This window comes from Chelon labrosus, assembly GCF_963514085.1.
Source record: "Chelon labrosus genome assembly, chromosome: 10".
NCBI classification, from domain to species: domain Eukaryota; kingdom Metazoa; phylum Chordata; class Actinopteri; order Mugiliformes; family Mugilidae; genus Chelon; species Chelon labrosus.
Genome location: NC_140360.1, coordinates 9,462,197 through 9,485,942, shown reverse-complemented (window position 1 = coordinate 9,485,942; position 23,746 = coordinate 9,462,197). Strand labels below are relative to the sequence as shown.

The following is a 23,746-nucleotide window of genomic DNA, read 5'->3' as shown; positions in this document are numbered from 1 at the left end:
AGGTGAAAGGCGGAAAAAAAAAAAACTTTCACGGCCACGCAGTCTTGGAAATGAAGACAAAGATCTGTGACCACATCTGAGAAGAAGAGAGAGAAACAGTTTGACAAACAAGTGTCAGGGCCTTTTCAGTAACAGCACTGTTCAACTGTACCTACACACCGATGACAGGAAACGTGGTGGTGACAAGGAAAACCCTGAGATGCCACACGGAGTGGTAAAAATAGGCCACTTGGCACGAGAGACGGTAAGAGAGGGGGAGGAGAAGTGTCCAAAAGAGGGGAAAATTGGTGCACACAAGAAAGTCTTACGGGGACTTTCTTCTGCTGGCCCGAGATAAGAAACTTCACTGCTGGCAAGTTGTTAGATCAATCTCATTTTCGGTTGTTCTCTTTCTGAGAGTGACAGACACAGGCAGGAGGGGGAAAAAAAGTTTGTTTCCTCTAGTTAAACAACAAAGGAACAACGAACGCCCCTCTGTTTTGAGTTTACAGTCGGCGCCTCCTACACCTTCACACTTTGAAAAGCTGCCCATTGCAATCCATTATAACTCTGAATCTGTTACACTTCTCACCTTTTAACAATGCTGGTAATAAGTCGGTTATGTTCCAACAACTGCTGACCCAGGGAAAACACACACACACACATGTGTTGTCACCTCCGCTCGTTTTACTCAGGTCAACGGCAGGTTAGCCGACAGCGATTAAGATATTCTAGAAACGATAGCGGAGAGCTGTAAGGCTGACGACGAGATTGAATTTAGGATGCTCTGTGAAGCCAGAGATGATTTAACATGACGGTGGATCATCAGCTGGAGGTTGGAGCCTTGCAGTGGCTTCAAATAAACTCCCGAAAGATATTTTGACGGCTAGTGACAAGAAAAGGAATTTTAATAGTCGTGTTGTTTTAAGACGGAACAGAAAATTGTTGGTTTATGGGCATAGCGTGTATTCAAAGGAAACTCACAATTCATAGCCACACGTAACTCGTGACAAGCTGGTGCTGCTCTAAATTAAGACGTGACAGACCAAAAAGTTTTAGAAAACTCACAAGCATGTATTTGTCTGATTCTGCGAAAGGGGCTTCCGTGCGTTGAAACTAGAAACTAAGACGACAGCAAAGTTGTAACCCTCAGTCAGCCGACGTCCGCATCTTGGGAGGACTGAAAAACGTCGTGTCCTCACGCCTGCCCCTCCTCTGCATGTCTGCTCATTCATCTGGGCTGATCATTAAAGGGTAATTACCTGTAATTAGTGAATCATGTCGCCTTAATGAAGATGTTGAAAGCAGTCGGAGCCAGAAGGGCTGGCCTTAATTCTGAATGATGTTCAAGATTAGCAGCAGACGGGAATTCAATAAAGGCGGACAGATTAATGAAATAATCTGTCGGGCATTTTCTTCCCCCCGTGTCACTTGGGGGGCTTGTGTTGTGTTTACATTTCGCTTTCAATTCCAGTGGCATCAACACCTGGCTCTGGAGGGCAAGCTTGTGTTACTGTATCAGAGCAGAGCTAATAGGCGCGGTGGCGGCGAAGCTGCGCGGTGCTTGTGCGAGTGAGTGTATTGCTTGCTCTGGTGTGTGCTGTGCTTTGCTGTTTGAGTGTGTGTGTGCGTGTGTGTGTGTGTGTTCCCTGGCGGCGTGGTGAGTGTTTAATCTGGCCCGGTGGCGTGCCGTTGGCCCGGCTAATCACAGTGTGTCTGTAGGAGTGCGCTGAGCCAGGGGAGCACGCCGTCGCTAACAGCGCCTGACAGACTCATTAGAGAGACCTGGCACTGAGCTCGCAAGGCACACACACACACACACACACACACACACACACACACAGAAACAAAGATACACATTCAAACACTTTGAAACACACACAGTGGGAAAGGCACTCGGGCTCAACTGCACACACACTGGGAGGAATTCACACACTTACACACTCCCTTTACTTTCCTCATTCACATAATTACCCGTAGACGAGCGTGTGGTGCCGTCTCTATCTCTTTCACGCGCACATACAAACGCACTCAGCGCTCCACGTGTGAGACAAGGCAGCCAGTGACCCCTCGCAGTCGCAGCCCAAACACAGACAAGAGCTGAGAGGGCATCTGGGAAAAGAGGAGGGAGGGGGGGGAGGGAAATGGAGGGGGGGGAGGGAAATGGAGGGTGGGAAAAAAAAAAGTGGAGGAGTGAAGCGCAGATAAGGGAAGTGTTGCACTTTCCTCCCATTCAAAAGGTTTAGACAGGTAAATTACATTTTCAGACGCTAATTATCTCCGCTGGGTAGATCGCGCGCACCCTGTTGAACACCTTGAGAAAGCAAAAAAAAAAGTGTCAGCGTTGCGTAAAAATAAGCCGCTTTCACAGGTACTGTAAATGCGAGAAGGGTCTTCACGTGGACGAGACCAGAAACATGAATATTCAAGTAGACAAAAAATAAATAAATAAACATTAATCCGAAGTTTGACAGGTTACTTAAGATTTGCTTGCCTTGCACTCACAGTGAGGTTAATTGTAGCTCAGCTGCAGCAGGAGAGCCAAGTGGAAACATTAGGTTTGGCTGAATAACAGGTGAATGCAAAGCAGGTCAATACGTAGTCGAGTGTGGGACCGCCAGCTGTTCACTCCCTCTGCATTGCCAGGGCACAATGGGAGCACGCACCACGCATGCACAAGCATTTTCGTGATTTGCACACACAGGGAGAGGGTTAAACCGAGCAGCAATCTGTTTATGTATTTCTACCATTTAAATTCAATTAAGACAAACTAAATAATGCACACAGTGATGCATTTTATCAGTGACTTCTGATAAAAACCCACTGGAATAGTCGTGTTTTTCTTGTTAATCCCGTGGAAAGACTAAATCCAACAGTGAACCGATCTGACTCACAAATATAACCCCCCCGGAGCTAAATTCTTTTTGTGCCATTTATGTCCAAACATGATTAAAGTTATGAAGCCACACTGTCCTGCTGCTGCAATTCCTCTGTAGCGCACCTGGCGAACCCAAGTCTAATATTTACTCTGCTTTTAGTTCTCTGTTCCTCATTACCAAGTCCTGATAAAGACGGCTCTTTAGCTCATAAACGCTCCACTGTGACTCAGCGCACACGACACGCAGTGATCTGAACCTTGACGGGAATTTTTTAATTGTCGATTAAAGAACTGCTACAAAACTTATTTTTGAAGGTGTCCAATGAGAGTAGCGGGTAGGTGGGTTTTTGTTTACACCCGGACGAGGAGCGTTGAAATAGCGCTTTTGACATTTCACTAATGTCCTTCACAGAAACAGGCCTGTAAACTCCAGCCAGTTCCACGTCTTTAATCTCTCCCCGTGTCTCTTTCTCCCGTTTACTCAAGTCTCTGTTATCCCTCAGTTTCATGCACTAACCTCCTTGTCTGGATTTTTAATCTCGCCTGGTAGCTGTAACAGGAACAAGTTTCGCTGACAGCCTTGTTTCATCTAAAAGCCAAATAAAACCGCCTTTAATTTTCCCTACCACTGTACCATGCAGCCGGCCAAATATTCTCCCTCTCTCTCTCAACAGTACAATAGCTGTTTTGCTCTCCACTCTCCTCCATTCTGCCTCTCTCTCACTCTTCTTCTAGGCTATGACATTGAGGGAATGTGATGTGATGTATTGTAGTGAATAATGTATTCTGCGCGGATTGTACAGAGCGCATAGAGCAGATGGCAGCAGGTTGATCTCGGTGTGTGTGTGTGTGTTTAATGATGACAGTGTGTATATGTGTGACGTGGGTACGAGTGTGTGTGTGTGTGTGTACGTGTGTGTGCGCTCACCCAGAATGGGGGAGGGGCAGAAGGAGAGGGAGGAAGGGAGGGAGAGTGGGGGTTGGCGTGCATGTGTGTCTATGTGAGCCTCCTTTGTGAGATAAAACATGCAAATGGTGGATTATTTTAATGCACTTCTTTTTTTCAGAGCCCCAAGCCTTAATCTCTAAAGCAGTTGGAATGAAAACAGTCGTAGTATGTTTTCTTTCAAACTCCCTCCCTTTTTTTATATATATTTTCTTTATTATTCCCTGATAGGAATTTACAACTACCAGCTGTCTAGGAATGGGATCCTTTGCACTTTAATTTCTCTGTGGTGTAGTTACAGCCAAAGACTAATGATTACATCTGGAAAGCTGGGAATTGACCGAAGCGAGTCGGGCCTGAACTGATCTGTTGCACGGCGGTGGAAGCATCATGGTTGTAAGAGTAGAGCCGGATGCTCAGTTTTTTTTGCTCCGAGTGGACTGAGGATGTAAAATATGCACACAGTTGCAACAAGCGCAGATTTCTTGCTATGTGGTCGCCCTGCAATACTGCTGCGTTAGTGAGGCTAGACACTAGTAACAGCAAACATGCTTTCTCTGCATCCTCCCACACCACAGATGCAAAAATAGAGTAGAAGTCGTGAACCTTGTTATTGCTTTTTTTTTTTTTTTTGTGAAAAATCAATTAATGGTTGTTGTCCGTGGTAGGGTTTTTCATGAAATATCAAGGATAAAGCGGAGCACATGAAACAGCAGGCAGGAAGCTTTCTTGTCTCTTTCATATCAGGGAGAGTGAGCATAATTGAGTAAATGTATTTAAGTATTTGAGCGAGCTGATTCAGCCTCTCTGGGATGGTTGATATTGTACTTAGGAAGAATATTGCTGGAGGCAATTCATTAGTGGTAAATAATTGAGAGGCTCGGATAGTGCTAAGGTGAAATGTCTGTTATTATTTTATGGAGTTTGTGTTCTTGGGGCTCTTCAGTTTTAAGACTATTAAAAATGCACTAGCCTTCCCGCAAATTACTCATTCGAAAGATTCACAATGGGCGTTAATGACTAACCATCCATCTTCCATTGTTTTCCAGCTTTGTGAAAGTGTTTCGCTGCACCATTATCAATTCTATTTCTGCTTTTGGAGAAGTTCTTTTAATTTATGAGGGCTGTTATTTTACCTTTGCGCTTTTTACTCGTTTTATTTGAGGTAATTAAGGCACTGCAGGTACAGCATGGTGCCTTCCACTGACATTTTGCTCTAAAAGAAAAAAAAAAGATGTCTAACTCCAGTTTTGAAAGCTTGAAGCTTTAATGGTAGCATCTCGTCTCTCGTGAGGAAGCGTAATGGAGCTCTTAGCAAAACATTCAGCCGAACACTATGGAAAGCAAGGGTTTGTGTGATACATAGGCTAAATGCCATCAGTCCTGGGATGTCTCACTGGCAAACAGACAAAATCAGCCTGATCTCCGTGCACCTGCTCTTGTTTATTTAACCTCATACAGGCTCATGCAAATGTCATTTGTTAACATGAACTGCTGAAAGGGTTTCTAAAGCTTTCCTTTTAACCCAACAGTTTTTTGTTTTTTTTTACCTCTCTGTGTATTTATGTCCGTGCATACTTGTGCTCAGATGGGCTCTTATCTTTAAAAAGTTGTCACCTTTACATGTCGGTTTTCCTGTGATGCAACTTAAAGGCCACTGAGGGTTTATTTAACATGTTATACGCCCACACACTACCACGTGACAACCAAGAAATGGGGGAACATCTGAAGCTCTAACAGTTTTCTTCACAGCGCTCTGTTCTCTACAATAGCGCTATGTGTTTAGCCTGTGGTCTGTGGTCTAGGCACAAGAGCTGTTTGTCCTTAATAAATCAACTGTTGTGTATATTTGAGCAGAGTTTGGTAAGATGCTGATATTTGTGGTTGTACAGTTCATTTAGCAATGCTAACAGTGGTGATTGGCCATCTTTGTCAGGTTGGTTCATGGACTGTATAAAAGAAGTGGACGTATCCACCATGACATTGGTTTGTGGACAGCTGTTTTCAGGGGGGATATATGTGAGCCAGAACTGACAATATTTGGACCAGGGGTTGGAGATGGAGGGGAGTGAACTGACTGAGAACCTGAGGAAGCATACACAGCTGTAAGGTAGAGACTTGGCAATCATCAGGTAACCTCGCCCTAAATCAAGCCCTTCTTTATTATTTATTTTATACAAAATGGGATGCAAAATGAACATCATTCTGTACTGAAGAAGACTTGATGAATGTTTACAGAGGTATTAAATCAAGCAAGAAATAGGGACCTTTCCTTTTGAGATCAGTGTAATCAGACTTCTTCAGTGGAGTCACCGCCTGCTGATCATTAAAAAGAGTGCAAGTCTACAAGCTTTCAGACCCAAAGGCTACGTCCACTTCTTTGATTTATGCTGTGGTTTGGTCAAAGGTCAGAAATTTTGTAGACATATTTATGGTCCCTTAGAGGATGAATTCTTATGAAGATGGATGTCACTCATACCAGAAACGTGGTCGTCAGGACCAATACGCTGCACTTACCACTGTCATTCCACATGCTGTTACTGTCCAGCTGTCCTCTGGTATTCATAGTACCTTCAGTATCTGCAGTACATTTTAAAAAAGAAGGACAATCACACTTTCTCCATTTTGACACGAGTCTTGAGAATGTACAGATGTATTGGAAGTGACATTCCTACTAATGACATTCCCTAACTTGTCATATAATGCAGCAGCACAGAACTTCTTATTTTAATTCTAAAACTAATGAGCAAATATCAGTCAGCCCGAACAAAAAGTACGCAGAGGATGAACCCTTTTGATTGAGGTGGTGATATATGGCAGTGCCCTCGGGCTAAACCTGCAGGGCATATTTCATTCTCTTGTTTTAATGAGCGTTATGCCGTCACTGGGCCCCAAGACTGAATATAGACTTGTTTCGCTAAAGCACCATATAATGTGCTCTTGATTGCATTAGCTGATGTTTGCAGGTCATGTTCGTAATGCGAATTATATTAGATTACGCTCACAGTTGTTCATACACCAACTATTGCTGTGCACTGCGTGTGCTCTGCATGGAGACAAATCCACTCTTGTCCCATGATGTTTTTTTGTTTTTGTTTTTTTGATCTCCAGAACCTTGGATCAGTGCCAGCGTTCTGCCCCACTGTCTTGTAAGGGTTTTGTGTACATGCTTGTCAGTGTGTGTGAGTGTGAGAGGAGGGAGGTAGGCATGAGGAGGAGGAGGCGTGTTCGGGGTGGAGGGGATGTCAGCTCATTAACCTCCATTCTTCCCCTAGCGTGGTGCTGCATAGAGTCACTGTGCAAGTCTCATGTCATTACTCCTCCTCCTGCACGCGTGTGCTGGGCATGAGGGGAGCAAACGGACAAGGAGGGAAAGGTTCATGAGGGATTGGGGGGTGGGGACGTGGGGGCCTTGACATGCTCCCTTTACAAATGCCCTGCTTGTACCTCGCAAACTAAAGCCCCGCCATCTCGTTTCCTTCCCTACTTTTGTCTACTCTTTCTCTTCTCTTCCTCTCCCTGCTGTCTGTCTCTCTAACCACAGGCCCGGTACAGTGTGGGTGAACGAGGGGTTAGGCTCCACACTGCCCCCCCTCCCGGCATCAATCCATCTAGGAAAAGACTGCCCACCGCTGTGGTGAGATACACAGAGAGCCAAGCCCCCAATTTCTGAAATTTCTGAAACCTCTTCTGTTTGTGCCAGCCATTTGAGTTTGAAAGGTGTACCTCAAGGTACCGTCCTGGGTCCTGAGGAATTTTGGAGTGTCTAGTGTTCTTTATGTAGACATATTTTCTTAAACTCACGAAACCATCCATGACATGCACATGCACAGGCTATGTTTTCTGCACCGTCAAACGCAAATATTGCATGTATGTATATAAAAACGCCTCTTACAGGAACTTACAGATGATGTCAGGCATTTCTTAATTGCAGCAGCATATGTGTGAAAAACATGCAAAGGTGCGAAATACGCCTCTGTACTTGTTATAGTCAGGTCACACTGTATGCCGTTTTAGCCACAAATTAAATTTGAAAATGAAAGTACCTTTAACTTCGATAGAGTTAATCTTTACCATCTTTTTTTATTACATGATAAATGCCTATGATGCTAAATTATTTTTCCACAGACGAAAGATGAATAATCTTTTTTATAATAAGTGCGTCTTTTTTTCAGGCAGTCCGTTATCAGAATAAGATGTTGCAATGTTACTTCCTGAATTTAATATTCTTTGTTAACACTACACTGATAATCTATTGGCCTGTCAAATATTACTGCTAATAATGAAGCACACTTCCCTATTTAGTAAACTGTGAAGCGTGTTTTGTCTTAATCAATGTAGGCAGTGTTAGTTAATAATTACTAGTAGATTGAAAATGAGCACACCACCGCTAACAGTAGTTCTCTCTGTTCATTTCTGTTTTGTGCTGCATATATAGGTCTATGGCACGTTGACACACATGGAAATAGACTGATGCGTTTCCTATTCTCGCAATGATTTATTTCAGTCGCTGCCAGAACAGTCAAACTTTTTTTTTTCTTCTTCTTCTCTCTTTGCTCTTTCATACTTTATTCTCTGCAGAGGCAAGAGAGCAGTAGATTGCAATGAGATAACCAATTATATGCTAGAGGAAACCAGAGTTTTTTTTTTTTTTTCCTGCTGCAGTTATCTGATGCTGCGGTGAGCAGAGGCAAAGGGCTGGGGTAATGTGACATTCACTCTGCCCTTTATCTTTTCTCATCACTGTTTACCCCAGTCAGTTAAAAGTGGCTTGTGCTCTGCATCCTCTCGTGCTGCCAGAGAAACCTCACTCGCTTAGACTCACGTAGAACCATCCACATACAGTACTGTACGGACACACACATTGTGCACGGAAACGCGCAAATACACACATACACGTTCTCATACCAGACAGTGTTAAGTGTCAGGTAGACTGGTGGGATAACTACTTTCCTGCTAGCAGCGGCCCTGCTGTTAAGTATAGCTCTGCAACACCTGCTGGGGCTAGGTGCTAATTGCATGTGATGCTATTGTGCTTGATGCTAAGAAGGTGTTTCCCAGTACTGGTTAGCAGGCAGGCCGTTGACGGACACCACAGCAGGATGAGGGAAGGCCATGTGGGTTGCACCTCGGTCTGACATATTTTCTTCTGTTATACCTTTGCACATAGCGTCGCACGTGGCTCACTTCTTGGTTGTGACCTGTTTTGCACTCTGCTCTAGTTGCTGCACAGACTAACTGATGATACAGATGATACAAACTGTCTTCACATCGTTTTTGAGACAATGGAGTTTCTTGCAACAACCTCAACAGACAGAAAACCTTTGACCTAAAGCTGCGCACGCATAATTTTATGCAAAAGCAGTTGACTGTTGATCTCAGATCTACAGAAACAAATGTTTTGGCCTCTTGGATTCTTATAAAACAAGCAAAACAAAGTTAAGTTAAGGGTGCATAGTTATCTTGTGTCTGTTTCTGGTTCAACTTATGAATGTTGACTCATAGCTCTATTTTGTTCTCCACCTTTTCACTGCTAAACACTTTAGGTTTTTCTCTAATGCTGTGGTAGAAAAGTTGCCACAACTAAACTAAAGCAATGAGCATAAATATCTAAGTACTCACTTGAGTACTGGGGGGAACTCTATGCAGGTTTTACGCTTTGAGCAGCGACATGTTGCCTTCTGATCTGTTGTTAAAATCAAAATGATGATTATGCACAACCAGTATTATCATCACAGAACAATATGAGACAATAATGATTGATATAATGGTTTTTGTGTTTTTGTTACCGAGTTATTGCATTTATACAGAAATCATATCTCACTGCTTTATGATGTCATTTTGATCGCCGAAAAACAAAACAGAATGAAAACTGAAAATCTCATCACGTACTTAACGCCATTGACCTGCGGTTGCCGTTGAAACGGTGTGAACCGCTGAGCGTCACCATCGCCGTTTAGATTTTTATCCCGCCGTGAACTCACTAAGTCAGAGTGAACCCAAGTTCACGGTGGAAACAAAACCTTATTTAGCACCAACGCTCGCAATCTGCCCTCCCATCTCTCACCACCTCTGCTTCTGACTGTTGGCTCTGTTTTGTGGTCTCTCCAGAGCAACAGCAAAGAGGATGAATGGAAGCAGCAGTCTGCTTTTTTTTTTTTTTTTAATCTTTACACGTCCAAATGCATAGATGGAGTCGGAAGTGGCTTACTCTTGTATTGTTTTTTTTTAAAGGGGGTTTTTTGTTTCTGTGGTGTCGTGTGTTTGTATGTGCGTTTCCCCGGTGAGGTTTATCTCATTATATGTGATGAGATAGATCACTTCATCATCATGACAATACAACTAAACATTTCTTTAATATAACCGACCGGCGAGGTGGAGCAGCTTGTGCTTTGAGGAATGCAACATTACACCCGTTCATGTCCTCTACTTCTAGCTAGGATGGCACTAAGCCAGAAAACCCCAAACAGCATTCCATCTAAATCCAACTGAGAGAGAGAGACAGGAAGCTGCTTCCTGTATCTTGTCAATATCTGACCAAGCTGTCTATGTTCTCCACTGACCAGAGTCCTGTGTGTCCAGATAAACATAGCCCGGGTTTTGCATATGAAAATGAACCACGCGACCGATAAAGGCGGGGACATTATAAGATGCTCGGTGTTGTTGGATGTGACCCCAGTGCCTGCTGCAGCAGCTGGGTGTTCGTATGTAGTGTGGGTGCAGTGTGCTTAGTGTGTTTGTGTGTGAGGATCAAACTCTCACACCCAGGAAGAGGCCCTGTTTCCCTTATCTAACGACAACAGAGCATGTGTCGCCATGGCCACAGGCTGTGCTTTTTATGGGCTTTGTGTGTGTGTGTGCATGTGTTTGTGTGCGTGCATGTGTGTGTGTGTGTGTGCCATGTTCATTGTTTGCCCATGTTCATTGTTTGCTTGGGGCGTGGTGCAACACCAGAATTGTTACTATAGTCTCTGCTCTCTCTTTTTCTCTCCTCCTCCCATGCAACTGAAAATCTGCTTCTTTCTTTCTTTCTTTCTTTCTTTCTTTCTTTCTTTCATTCTATTTTCCATCCTGTCTCTTTTTTATTCTCACCCTCTTGTCTTTCGCTCTTCCACTCCTTTTAAGTATATATGTGCGTTTGTGTGTGTGTGGAGGGGTCTTCCTGTGTGTCTCATCCAGTCTCCTGTCTGTCTGTCTGTCTCTCTCATCCTCTCCCGGCTTTGAACCAGCAGTGACAAGTTGGGCAACATCAAAATTCAGTGGCACATTGTCTCAGGTTGGGGTTTGTTAGGTCGCTCCTACAGCTTAATTGAACAGAGGACTGGAGAGGGAGAGAGAGAGAGGGAGAGAGAGAGAGAGAGATATAAAAAGGGAAATAAAGAGAAGAGGGGGAAGATGAGGAAGAAGGGTGCTCAAACAGGCATACATATTGCATGAGCCCCCCCTCCACCACCACCACCCTCCCTCCACCACACCCCTTTCTTCACAGAATGGCTGTGTACTGTTCTGGGCTTATTAATTCCGCTCGGTGAGAGAATTATTTTTAGAGGCTTGGTGCACTGGCAAAGGCTTTTAAAGTCACAAGTATTACATATTCCGCTTATAGATTCCTCCTTTATTAATTGAAAAGTTCAAAAAGTTTGTTGTGGTCGTTCCTCGGCGCGATGCTTTGTGTTGTGTTGCGCTTTTTGCAAGCGGTACGTGGCGGTGGTCTTCTTGAACGTTGATTGTAGAAAGGCAGTGTCGGAAGATAGAAGCGCTGCTGTCCCTATGAAAAATCATGTGAAGATGTGCATTGAATTCAAAATCTAAGCGGCATTTTAGCATCACACCTGCCTTAGATAGATTTTAAGCTATGTGCGTGCTATAAGCTGCGTGTAAAACCTCAATCTGCAGTAAAGCAACTATATGTGTCACATAAATGCAGTGGAGTAAGAAGTGCGATCTCCACCTCTCGCTCTAAAACATAGCTGAAAAGAAGGTAGCATGCGGAGAAAATGCACAAAGCACCAATCAAACACAAGCCCCGATACCAATGTCAATAACGTATATACTTCTCACCACTTCTAAAGCCCTTTGAGGAAAGCTTGTGATCAAGTGTTTTATAAATAAATCTGAAATGCAGCGCGGTTATTAATATCAGATCAGCTCTATTTGCCACGTGCACTGTATATCTGCACACATACAAGGAATTTGTAGACTGCTTTTATCCAAGAGAGCTTCCATGCAAGGCGCCCAGGGAGCATTTTGGGGGACTTTAAGGTGCTCGCCCAAGGCGTCGAAACCAGTGACCCAAAGCTCACAGACGCATAATACAAGATGTGTTTTTGTATTTCATATAGATCGCTGCAGCTATGTAAGTTCACAGAAACTAATATTTCTATTTATTGCGGGCTTGATAAATGCTTTCCTATAGCTTTCTCTCTAATGACCGGACGACACAAACGCACACATGCACTTGATCTTCGCCTGGCCCTCTTCGCAAACAGATGTTGCCTCAAAGGCTTAGCAAGGAGCTTATATGAATTGTCCGTCGGTCAAAAACAATCTTCGGCGTAGTCCTGTAATTTTGCCTCCAATCCTGCCGTCAGCGGCCTCCACGGCGCAGTCCGAGATGAAAAGATCCCGGCATTGTGTTGCACCATTAGCGCAGTGTAAATATTACATGTTTTCCCTGGATATGCTAGTTAGTGTTACTTCCACCTTGTGGCTTCATTATTTTTGAAACGCTCAGCTTTGTCGATGATTGCAAGGCATGACCTAGTTCTGGGACTCTCTCTCTCTCTCTCTCTGTGTCTCTGTCTTTCTGTGTCACTGTCTTTCACTTTTTCTCACGTCTTTTCCTCATTTGCTCATTCTCTGCGTCTTTTTCTTTTTCACGCTCTCTCTCCACCTCGTTCTCCCCTCACACTGAATCTCGTCTTCCCCCCTTTTTGTCATTTATTCATTGTCTTTCTCCATTTACTGCCTCGTCGTTTTAGTCTGTCTGTTTTATGCCTCCGTGTTACCCTCGTCCTCCTTCTCTCTCATGTATGCATTCTTTATTTCTCAATTTGTCTCTCCTCCACAAGCCATTATTATTTTCCTCAGTTCTCACATCCACCCCCCCTCCCCTCTCAGTTTTTACCCCTCCCTTGCCTCTTTACCCTCCTTCTTCTCCATGTTTTTATTCCTCTCTACCAGCACCACGTGTGTCACGGAGGGAAACATCGCGAGCAGTGGTCCCTGCTGAACAATTACCATGCAAAGCAATCCAAATAGAGATGTTTGCCGAAAACAACATGTGTGTAATTACTGCTTAATGAGGCCCTTGTCACAGGCAGAATGCCCAATTAGACTGCCGATGAGAAAGCGATGCCAGGCCTGCTGAAGAAAGAGAGGAAAGAGGGGGAAAGAGGGGGTAAGGGAGGGAGATAGACAAGTAGAAGTGGGGAGGTTGTAACACGGAAAGAGAGGGATGGGGATGATGGGAACACGGGGAAAGCTAACAGAGAAGAGAGAGAAAGAAACAACGAGGAGGTGAGAAACCGTGAAAAAGAAGGGGGGGGGGGGAGATTGAGGGAAAAGAGGAAGATGAAGAGAAGAAAAGAAAAGGAATAAAGGAGAAAATGACTTCTGCATCATATGCGGAGTAATGGCTGAGCTGATAGCATTGAGCTGGGGATAAATTGGCATTTTAAGTGGGAGAGCGAGGAAGTGCAAAGGAGAGCTGTCGAGGGAAGAGCAAGAGAAAAGAGCTTTACATTTACAATATATGGGCAGCCATGTTGAAGCACAAAATGGCTGACCTTTCTAGGCATGTTTTGGAGTTTTCTTTTTTTGGCGAATATCACATTGCAGGTGTAGTTGGTGAAGATGAGCATTATCTCACTTAATTTCCTCCTTTAGTGCAGACTTAAGGTTTTGCACTGGAAGAATTCAGCCTGCAAAATTAGCTGAGATCCGTCCGCGTTGAGGTGGTGGTGGAGGCGGCTTTGTTCGGGCGACTACGGCGACTCTCTTCACCCGAGAGAATCTTATCCTAAAGAAGCTCTCAGAATAGCTTCGCGTCACCAGTGATATCAAAGTGGATTTCAATGGAATGAAATTGCTCAGTTAGGCGAGGACGAGAGGCTTTCATGTGAGGAGTGTTGAGTTTATTGCAGATATGTCACCAAGGTCAACATCGCCGTGGCCCTCTCAGAGAGCTTAGTCCGGTGATAAACACCCCCAATGCTTGATTAAACAAATCTGCGTCTTTATCGCCAGCACGTAGCTCAAACAATTAGTCTGCATTCCTTGAAATAAACATGGCTTATTTGCTGCGTGTCTAAGGGTTTTTGGATCGATCATGCGAGGCGTGAATGAGGCTTAAATGCCGTGTATAGGCAGCTCTTGTCTCGTTTTTTGCATTTCGTGGTTGAAAGTAAATGTAATCATTAGAATAACCAAGTGAATCCTCACTAGCGCCTCCGCTGTATGCATCGTTGACCAACCATTGCCCCGAGGCAGGCGCTCATTCCCCCGGCCTTTCTCCTCCAATAATGTACAGTAATTTCTCTTTCTCGCCACTCACATGCTCATTTAGCTACTTCGACTTTTTTCCCATCTACCAGTGTAGATATTAGACCCCTCCACCCCCACCCCAGCCCCCCAAAGGAATTCTGCCCATTTCCGTCCATTAGTCTACCTATTTGCTCATTGTTTTCAGCAGGTATATCTTATGATCCATTTGTGTTCACTCCATATCCAGTGTTTGTTTATCTTTGGTCGCTTTCTCCGTCGGCACAGAGCAGACCACCCCAAATGAAAATGGCCCCCCTTCTCCCCCGTATCTTCACATCTGGGTAATTTGACATGGAGGCCTGTCTGGTTTGATCACGTCGCTTCTGCTCTCTGTTCCTGGGTCTTCTGTCCATTGATATTACAACGAATGACCTCAGTCAGCAAACAAAAAAAGGCGGCTTTATTTGACAGATTGGGTTTCTGCGTGCGTGCCGCGCTCATGACCGTTATTATCCAGTCTAGTCAAGGTTTGTTCCATTTGCTGCAAGTATGGCATGACAAACCTTGATGTCTTTGGAAAACCAAGGGCATTTCACAATCCAGCTCTTCTTAACATGGTAGCAGTTTCTCAGTCACCTTGACACCGCACAGGTTCAGTCACTGAGCCGTTTGTGGGGCAGAATCTCATTTTCTCTGGAGCTAAAAGCAGAATGTGTGTTGTTGTGTTTTTTTTTCTTACTTCATTTGTTGCACTCTCAAAGCGGATCTCTCTCAGGGGAATTCTTGAGGGATTTAGCTCAGTAACATCACAGCTAGCATGTTGCACGTAGCGCTCAACTGGTGATCCGGTGTTGTTTCCCCGGCACCCTTGGGGGTCAGGGGTCACTTGTTGTTACGCGAGCCCCGACCCGTTGCGAAGCGGTGTTTTGGCACCTGCAGCAAGTGATCTTTCATTGCCTGATTAGCTCAACGCTGAAGACACAGCATGCCCTCGCCGCGCGCCGCATGCACACACACACACCCCCACACAGCCTCAAAGACAGGCACTGTGCACTCGCAGATTCATTCACACTCATTCTCACACACACACACACACAGCAGCGCCCACAGGGAAAAGCCCATCTCTCGTCACTGTGCTCATGTAGCCTAATTACCGGCCCGCTGACGAACAGTAATTACCCACGCTGCCATGCCACCACGAGGTTTAACCAAAGTGACAAAGTCATTAGTCTCACACTTCAGGCCACCCGTAAAGAGCTTTTCCTCTTCACAACTCCTCCCCGACCCCCCAACATTATTATTATTTTTTTTTTTCTTTCACAAAACCACGTCTTGCACGCCATGTTTATTTCTCCTTTCTGTTTCTATCCACAGTTTGATGGTGACAACATGTACATGAATGACAATAACCAAGAGTTTCGGTCGCCAAACCAGGTAAGACAGCCAACGTCTTTTCCTATAAACCCCACAGCCTTGAATAAACAATGTGCGGTGTGTCACCATTTAACAAGAAGTGTTTATAGATGTACTGTATATATATATACAGCGTGTTTGGGTTTATGCTGGAAAATGTTTGAATGTATACAGCGCATTTACCAGTAAAGACAGTGTAGGTTGTAAATAGCGGCAGCGACAGGTAACACTGGAAAATGGATTCTTCCTGGTTAATATGAGAGGAAAACATGCGTCACAGTGTTGTGGCACCATTCAACACTGCATTTATTAACTACTGAGTGCTTAATATGTAAAAGTATGCACAATTTAAATCTTTACATTGGCATCTTTTGCAAGATCTCATGCTTAAGAGTTTGATAAAAAAAAACAACTATAAGAGCAACTGATGATTTGTGTCAGAGCAGCTGATCCAAATACTAAATGAGTTATTTGTACGTGCATCCTTGAAAAGAACATCAGTCGAAAAAAGGTTTGACCCTCTTTCACTAAGAAGAAAAACATTTAATGCCTCATAAGCCAAAGTATCCCTTTATCCTCTACGACGAAACACGTGCCTTTTGATAGCTGACTTTATCCAAAGTACATTAACATATATCTTTAACATCAGAGGGATTAAACCATCAGCACTGACAGCAGTGGTGACATGTCAGCGCTCTGCGTCAGACACGTCCCTCACGGCTAACCCGGCGGGAAACATTTCTCCGCTCCGAGCTCGTCGAAGCACAGGTCCCAGCGTGGAGCGCCGCGGTCCCAGTCACACAGTCAGCGAGTTAGACAGGAACAGCGCTGAGTGCTCCCAGCTGGTCGATGGGAACACATGGCCGGACATATGGCGGAATTTTTGGAGCTCCAGGATTTGTTGATCCAGCAGCAGAGTGCTTGCGTTCTGACAAAACGCGGCGAGGTGGACGGCCCACGTCAATTAGCTCCTCGCCGCATAAGTCGCTGGACAAAACACAGAAGGCCAAGGACGCAGAGGCGCAGAAACTCCCACGCGCCACCTCTCTCTCTCTCTCTCTTTTTCACACAAACACGCACACATTTACTGTAAAAGGAAATGACACGTTTTCTGACACAAAGTTATTCATAAGTCATGAGCACATGTGCAGGTTGAAGTGTGATTTCGCTCGCTTGCATACACTTGTGAGGACGCATATTGATGTAAGGCAGTCCCTTATAAGTGTGACTCTCCATGTAATCGTCTCAAACATCTCAACTACCGAACCCTAGTCGTAAAATAAAAGAATCAATCAGTTCATCACTACATGTTGAGATTTTGAGATCGCTTCATTTATGTGTCATTGACTATATCTGAAGATGAGCGAGCCCCCTGTGACATCACTCATAGGATTTCCGAAGTGCGGTTTTGAATCTCAGTGTGGGTGGCACTGGTATTTGCCATCTAAGTGCTTCTGCCAATTGCAAAAGATTTTAAAAAATGGACAACCAGGTGCAGCCCAAGTGACACCAAGGCAGACAACCAGCGACCTGTCATAGCATGCAAATGTCAGTCAAAAGTGCCACGCCTTACATTATGCATAACTTCAATAGAGACCAACAGAGACCAAAAACACTGTGAACATTTTTATTTCTGCTCTCAAGATGAACCTTTCAGTCAAGTCAAAGTTTCAAGTCCGCCTCAATTTGCCAAATGGACAACTGCAGTTTTTAGCATAGACTGTATATAAATATGGACAATGCGTCCCCACTTCCTTGCATTGGCCAAACTGACGCTATTTCCCTGGGGATACTGACGAGCACCATGTTGCTAGTTTGGAGCCAGAGTCTGCACAGTATGGTCCGAGAGTGGATCCACGTCTTAGCTGTATTAGCGATGACCCACCCACACTTCCTCCTCGTTTAATTAATACTGCGCTCTGCTCTACCTCCACCAGTTCCTGTTTCTGTAACGTCAAATAACGAACAATCAGAAAAATGCAAACTTGACCATGCATCAGTATTATATTAACTACCTAAAATAACTGGAAACCATCGTAAAAAGAAAATTATTTGCTGTGTACTTCATTGTTTTAGTAGTCCCATTCACTAACATGGAGGAGGTGGAGCTTATGACCCATACTGCAGCCAGTCACCAGGGACAGCTCTACTTGGTTTGACTTCACTTTCTTTATTTACAGTCTATGGTTGCAGCTTGCAGTAACTTCAACTACCAAACCACCACAATGGTAACTAAACAAAGTTATGCTTCCTTAAATGTTGAAGCACGACAAAACACCGCAACCACATTTGTCTGCACATTTGTATGACTGACTCTTTTAAATGAATCTAATTATAACACTAACCATAAAATAAAGTCATAAACCCCCAACACTCCTTTGAAGAAGTGAAGACCGGCCGAGATGTCCTCACTTTCCAAAAATGTGCTTACTCTCTTGGTGTAAAATTTAAATTGGGCCTTGCAAAGACTGATGAACAGGAACATATGTACGTGCACCTAAACACACACTGACGCACTCATAAACCTACGCACATGCTCCCATAAACCCTCGCAGACGCACACACCATCATCCTATAGCCATGAGGTTGTCTTTTCTTTGATGTTGGGATTGAGTGACTATAATGAGGGGTCGAGTGGGAGCTTTAGCAGCTTATTGTCTACTCGCAGCACACATCACAGACTATGAGGTCCATCGTTGTTAGCCACACTTCCCGGTCTGCCCTAATTATGTCACTGTGCGTGTGTGTGTACAAGGGCGTGTGCTAATTGGGATAAATGTCCAGCTTTGTAGTTTGGCTGCTGCCGCGGTCATGTGTCAATCAGCAACACCCACTCCAGGTTTGCAGTGTTGTGGATAAGGCAATTTGGGCTTTTCAAAACATGTCAGTTGCAGTTGATGCTCTGTCAGTGCCGCCAAATAGAAGCTTACGCACCGGTTCTGAATAGCCCCCCTGAACGCAGAGTTCAGTGTTTGGCTTTGGATCCTGCAAAGAAAAAAAAAGAAGGGTTACCCATTTAATTTAGAGATTTGAAAGGAGAGAGAAGATGTGCGCCTCAGAAGTTAAGGCTGCCAAAGAATTTTCAACACACATTTTCACCTTAACTCCTAATAAAATATTACATCTGCAAAGTAAATGCATGGCCATTCGTTTTCTTTAGTTTCAGCCTTTTCAAGTTATTTTTTCTGTCTTAATTATTTTATATATTGTGGCTATAATAATGATAATCATAAGCTTCAGTCTTATTGTTAGCACTGACCTTGATACCTTGGACATTCCAGACCAATATATCTGGGTTTTGGACTCTTTGTTTCACAAAATGTGCAATAAACGGAGTGACGTCTGGCTCTGGGAATATGTTACAGGCGTTTTTAGCAACTTTCTGGCTAATAATAATCTTCTTTTGTGCATACTGTTGTTCATCTTCTTGTAATTTAGCTGCGAACTGAATGCTACTACAGTGAAGGCTCCGAAGAGGGTACCCTATATATATATATACATATATATGTATATATACGTCTTCAAAGCGGCCACTTCCCAGAAATGCCTCCATTTTCTTTATGTGTCATGCAAAATTCATCACTCTTGCCTTCTCGCCGCGCCTGTGACTCGATCCTTTCCTTAATTGTGCTTAATTGTATGCAGTGGTTGGTTACATATGGTTTGGCTTTTGAAGTTAAATCAGAAGAAATTAAAGAGTTCAAATATGGAATGATTTCTACATGAATTTGAATCGGTGATTACTGTCTAATGAATAAGCTGAATATATGCCTTCAATCTGATCCGCGTGTATGTCTGTGTTACTTATTGAATATGTTTATAATTTTTATTGGGATTTAAGCATGCAGCAGCTGTGTTGGTAAAATAAGGTTTTTCTTTTTATTTTGTGTGAATAGCTCTGCAGTAAAGGTTTTTAATCCTTTTAAGAAAAGGACTGTGGCAATTGGTCAAGCACACTGCGAAAGCAGCGGCCGCCCCGTGCGCCTTAACGTGAGCTTTAACTCTGCGGTGAGGTGCCCAGCCGAGCCTTTACATGTTGTGCGCCTGTGAAAAAGGTGCATGTAGCCAGAACAGAGACTCCTTTGTTTGGCCGACCGGGGTCTTCAACGGCGTACACACTGAGGTAGCAGTTTGACACAGCCAGAAGATTGCCTTACACATAACATCTCGGGCTTTTAAAAAGAGAAAAACCGCTAATCAGAAACAGCTTTAAAGGGGCCGTTCAACTTTATGCTCGGACACAATTTGTCCATTCAAACAAGATGTTTTCAAGGCTTAAGTACTGTATGTGTTCTGTACGAAATATGCATACGAGCCGCACATATGGAGCTCTGAGGCGGTTTGATGATATTTATGTTTTCCATTTGGTTCATCTGTTGAGGTTCCAGCTTATGAACAACTGTGTGGGTGGTTATTTTGTTGACCAGCTTTGTTTGTATCCGCCCACACACAAAGCTACTAAGGGGATAGTTTGTTGAATTAAAGACTATTAAACATCTCAATTATCCTGATTGACTGAAAATATTCTTGTGAGCAATACAGACTTTTTTCAAGCACTCTAGTATGCAGGCTCCAGACGAACGCAGTGCTCTCTGAGCGCTGATTCCCCGAGTTCACAGCTTCCGGATCATCCAGAGACGTCGTTTACGGCAATAACAACTATTAAATCCACATATTTAATATTCCAAAAGAGAGAAACAGATGCTTTCACGACTAATACTGCAGCTTTTATTTTGCACCGACTGAAAAATGACAAAGTCACAGCTGAGGGTGAAATAAACCCAGATCCTAGAAAGAAAGAAAAAAGAAATTCAGACTCAGCGATGAAATGTAAATTGCTATTCACCCATTATGAACATGTCACTTACAGATATACTGCGTGAAAGTGATCATATCCAAGCCAAAAGGGCTTCCTCCAACCACTTGCAAAATGTCTTGTTTTGCATAATGAACATACATTTTCCTCATTTGCATTCATATCATGCCTGATCGCTTTGAGTAATTGCACAGACTTGTTGCCTAAAGTATATTTTTGTACGTTTTAGCCGGACTCCCCTCTCATTTTGCAGCGTGTGCATATAGAACAGATTAGGAGAAGATTATATTTGGATGAAAAAGCTGATTAAAGATGGAGTTTGAAAGAGAGGAAGTCATTTTGTATCATCCCTTTGGAGGAGATTTAGCTCGGGTCCACTGGTCTTCAGAGAGGCAGCAAGTTTCAGCCTGTTCGAGCCACTGTGTTTTCTGCTTCCAGGTGCCTTGTGCTGAGCCGCGCGCCTCTATTGATTTGGCCGGCTGTAAGAGAACAGCGGCTGATGGTTCGAGATCAGAATAGAAACCTAACTTGTTGGAGACAGGCTCTCTCTCTCTTTCTCCTCATCTTTGTGTCTCTGTCTGTTTCAGGCTCCAGCTCTGGTGGTTTATTTTCGTGTGTCTTGACTCCAACACTCCTCCACATTCTCTGTCTTTCTGCTTCTTTTCTCCGTTATTTCACCCCAGCCCAACCCCCCTTTCTGCAGAAAATGTATGGCTCTCGCAGGCATCAGCTAAACTCCGTACACCCAGACCCACTTTCTCAGCTCAGCTCAGTGAAGCCTTGTTGACAGTACGTTTTAATCCAAGAAGATGCAGCGAAAGCAAAAACAAAGTAATGATACGTAGCACATCAAGTAAAGTGTCTTAGTGTCTTTAAAATTTGGAGCTAAGTGAGTTACTTGTCAATCATTTCCTAATGTCAAACTTAGGCATTTTTAGCTAATAGCAGAGTTTAATTTTATTTTTTAAAGCAGTTTAAAGTCTGACACACACCATAACACACTGCTAGCAGACGCACTCATATCAGAATCAGTCCCTTTGCAAAGAATGGAACTTTTAAAAGACAAACAGTGGTTGAAGTGGACATTTTCTTCACTCTGATCAGAGACAAAAATCACCTAACTTCATCTTCTGTAACCGCTTGTCCCGTGAAAGGTCGCTGTGAGGCTATCCCAGCTTGTCCAATCGTCTCATTTTCTGCAAAAAAAGGTCAATGCCGAGAAATGACAAAGGAAGACTTTCCAGGAAATTTTTAGCAATGCATGCTGGGACATATGCCAGCTGCTTTTCTGACTAATTGTCTAGAATTATATGAGAAGATTGATACCACAGTAACATCTGCAGTAAACAAAGTGCTAAAGCCACGAGACAGTTTAGCTTTGCTAACCGGAATAGTTGGATACAAATCCCCCTTAAAACTACAACCACAAAAACACGATAGAGAGCTGATTAAACCATTAATTGAGTTAAATAAAGACAGACTGTCTTATCTTTTAGAGCCAGGGTTGTGTTTTTTTACCATTCCCCCAGACAAAATAAAGAGATATTTCTTTTAAGAGTAGCTGACCTGATGACATTTCATGAACCAAGCATTAGTGGAAATCCAGATGTTGTTAGGCCCGTTGGACCAGCTCACCCTCCCTCTCTCCTCCTCTATCTTTGTGTCTCTCTCCCTCTTTCTCTCTCTCTCTCTGAGTCAGAGACACCTCAGTACACCCTGGCACCGTGCACCCGATGTGGGCGATGCTGATGTGAAAAGGCGCCGTTACTTAATAGTGACTCACAGTGCACTATTATACCCCCACCACCACCACTACCGCAGCCGCAACACTCTCCTCACTTTGCACCAACCATCCCCTTATACTTCGGTGAATGCGCTTCTCTTTCTGTCCTCCATCCTTGCATTCTTTCCCTGCAAAGAAAAGAAAGGGGGACATTTGAGACAACGAATGAAAAAAATAAATAATAAAATAAAATAAAAAAGGCAAACTGGGGTTCTGAAAACGCCAACACACATCTCGCTTCTTCTTTGAGGCAGCGCACAGCCGCCGGCAAGGTCGCCACAATGAAGTGGAGGTACATGTTGTTCGGCGTTTATTTAAATTTTTTCGGGAGAGCGCAGAATTTCACGATCACAAATTCAGGCTGGAAACTGTTTTTTTCAACTCTCAGCCGGCGCTGGGGCAATCGAAATCCGAGCAACAATAGCGGAGGAGCATCAGAGGCGCATCCACACCCATGCTAGGAGAGGTTGTTGCAGTTGTGAGCAGGGATTGGTAGTTCTCTATGTAGGTCAGTGCATGTCAGCCAATAATTCCAATTACAATCGGCCTCTGAAATAGAACAAGCATTGACCTCTGCTCTGCATTAATAGAGCTAGACTGGATAGAAACATGCCGCAGAGAGAGGACTTTACAGAAATTATGTGAAAGTGATTCATTAACGGCAGAAAGACGTTAACAGAGACTAAAGGAACGGCAGCATGGAGGAGACGTTCGTAGAGGTGGGTCAGGGATGGTGTCAAAAGTTGACATTTCCCTTCATATAAGAAGAACGTGAACAGATTCCTATCGTCGTGTGATATCAGATGCTTCGCGGAGCATCAAAACGACCCAGTGTGTCCCACTCTTTTTTGGCATACTCCCTCGGTTTCTTCCTCAAACACATGCCCTGCAGAAAAGCAGCACTCCCCCCCCAAAACAGCAACTTATCAGCGGCAAGAGTGCACTCAATGATTCATACACTCTTTCAAGAGAACTTGAAACCTTGGCTCTATTTCGGTCCCGGCCTCTCTCTCTCTTTCTCTCTCTTTCTCTCTCTCTCTCTCTGTGTATGCAGCACAACGGAGCGCAGGGATTTAGTGGGACTAAGTAGTTTGATATTTCTATTGGTTTTCCGCATGCATTTTCCCCTCTCCCTTTCCCCTCTCTCCAAGTGATCTTTCTCATCATATGGAGACCAAGGTCATGGCTGATTGAAATATAATAGAAGTGTAGACATCTGGCCTAATACTGTGGGAAGTTAAATCTATTTTAATGGCCCCTGCCGCAGTGGATTCTCTCTGATGCACTCTTGCGCTTCACTGACAGTAAATCACAATGTTCTCTTATTGCCCTGACTGGAATGAGGGCATAGAGAAAGAACAATGAGGGATCCACATCATTTGTTTTCACCCCCTCCCTTGCTTTTTCCTCTCCTCTCTTCTCCTCTCCTCTCTGCTCCTCCTCTCC

The 23,746-nt window shown here is 43.9% G+C and overlaps 1 protein-coding gene across 2 annotated transcripts in view; it reads left to right on the top strand.

The window, feature by feature from the left end:
* Positions 1-23,746, top strand: part of LOC311494185 (thymocyte selection-associated high mobility group box protein TOX-like) — a 74,111-nt gene that overhangs the window by 19,540 nt on the left and 30,825 nt on the right. Inside the window, exons 2-3 of one of the 2 annotated variants that reach the window (XM_084553096.1) lie at positions 7,348-7,440; positions 15,663-15,722. In XM_084553096.1, the coding sequence (XP_084409222.1) occupies positions 7,348-7,440; positions 15,663-15,722 (153 nt within the window). The remainder of the gene's footprint in view (positions 1-7,347; positions 7,441-15,662; positions 15,723-23,746) is intronic. The other variant, XM_084553097.1, reaches the window with a different exon arrangement.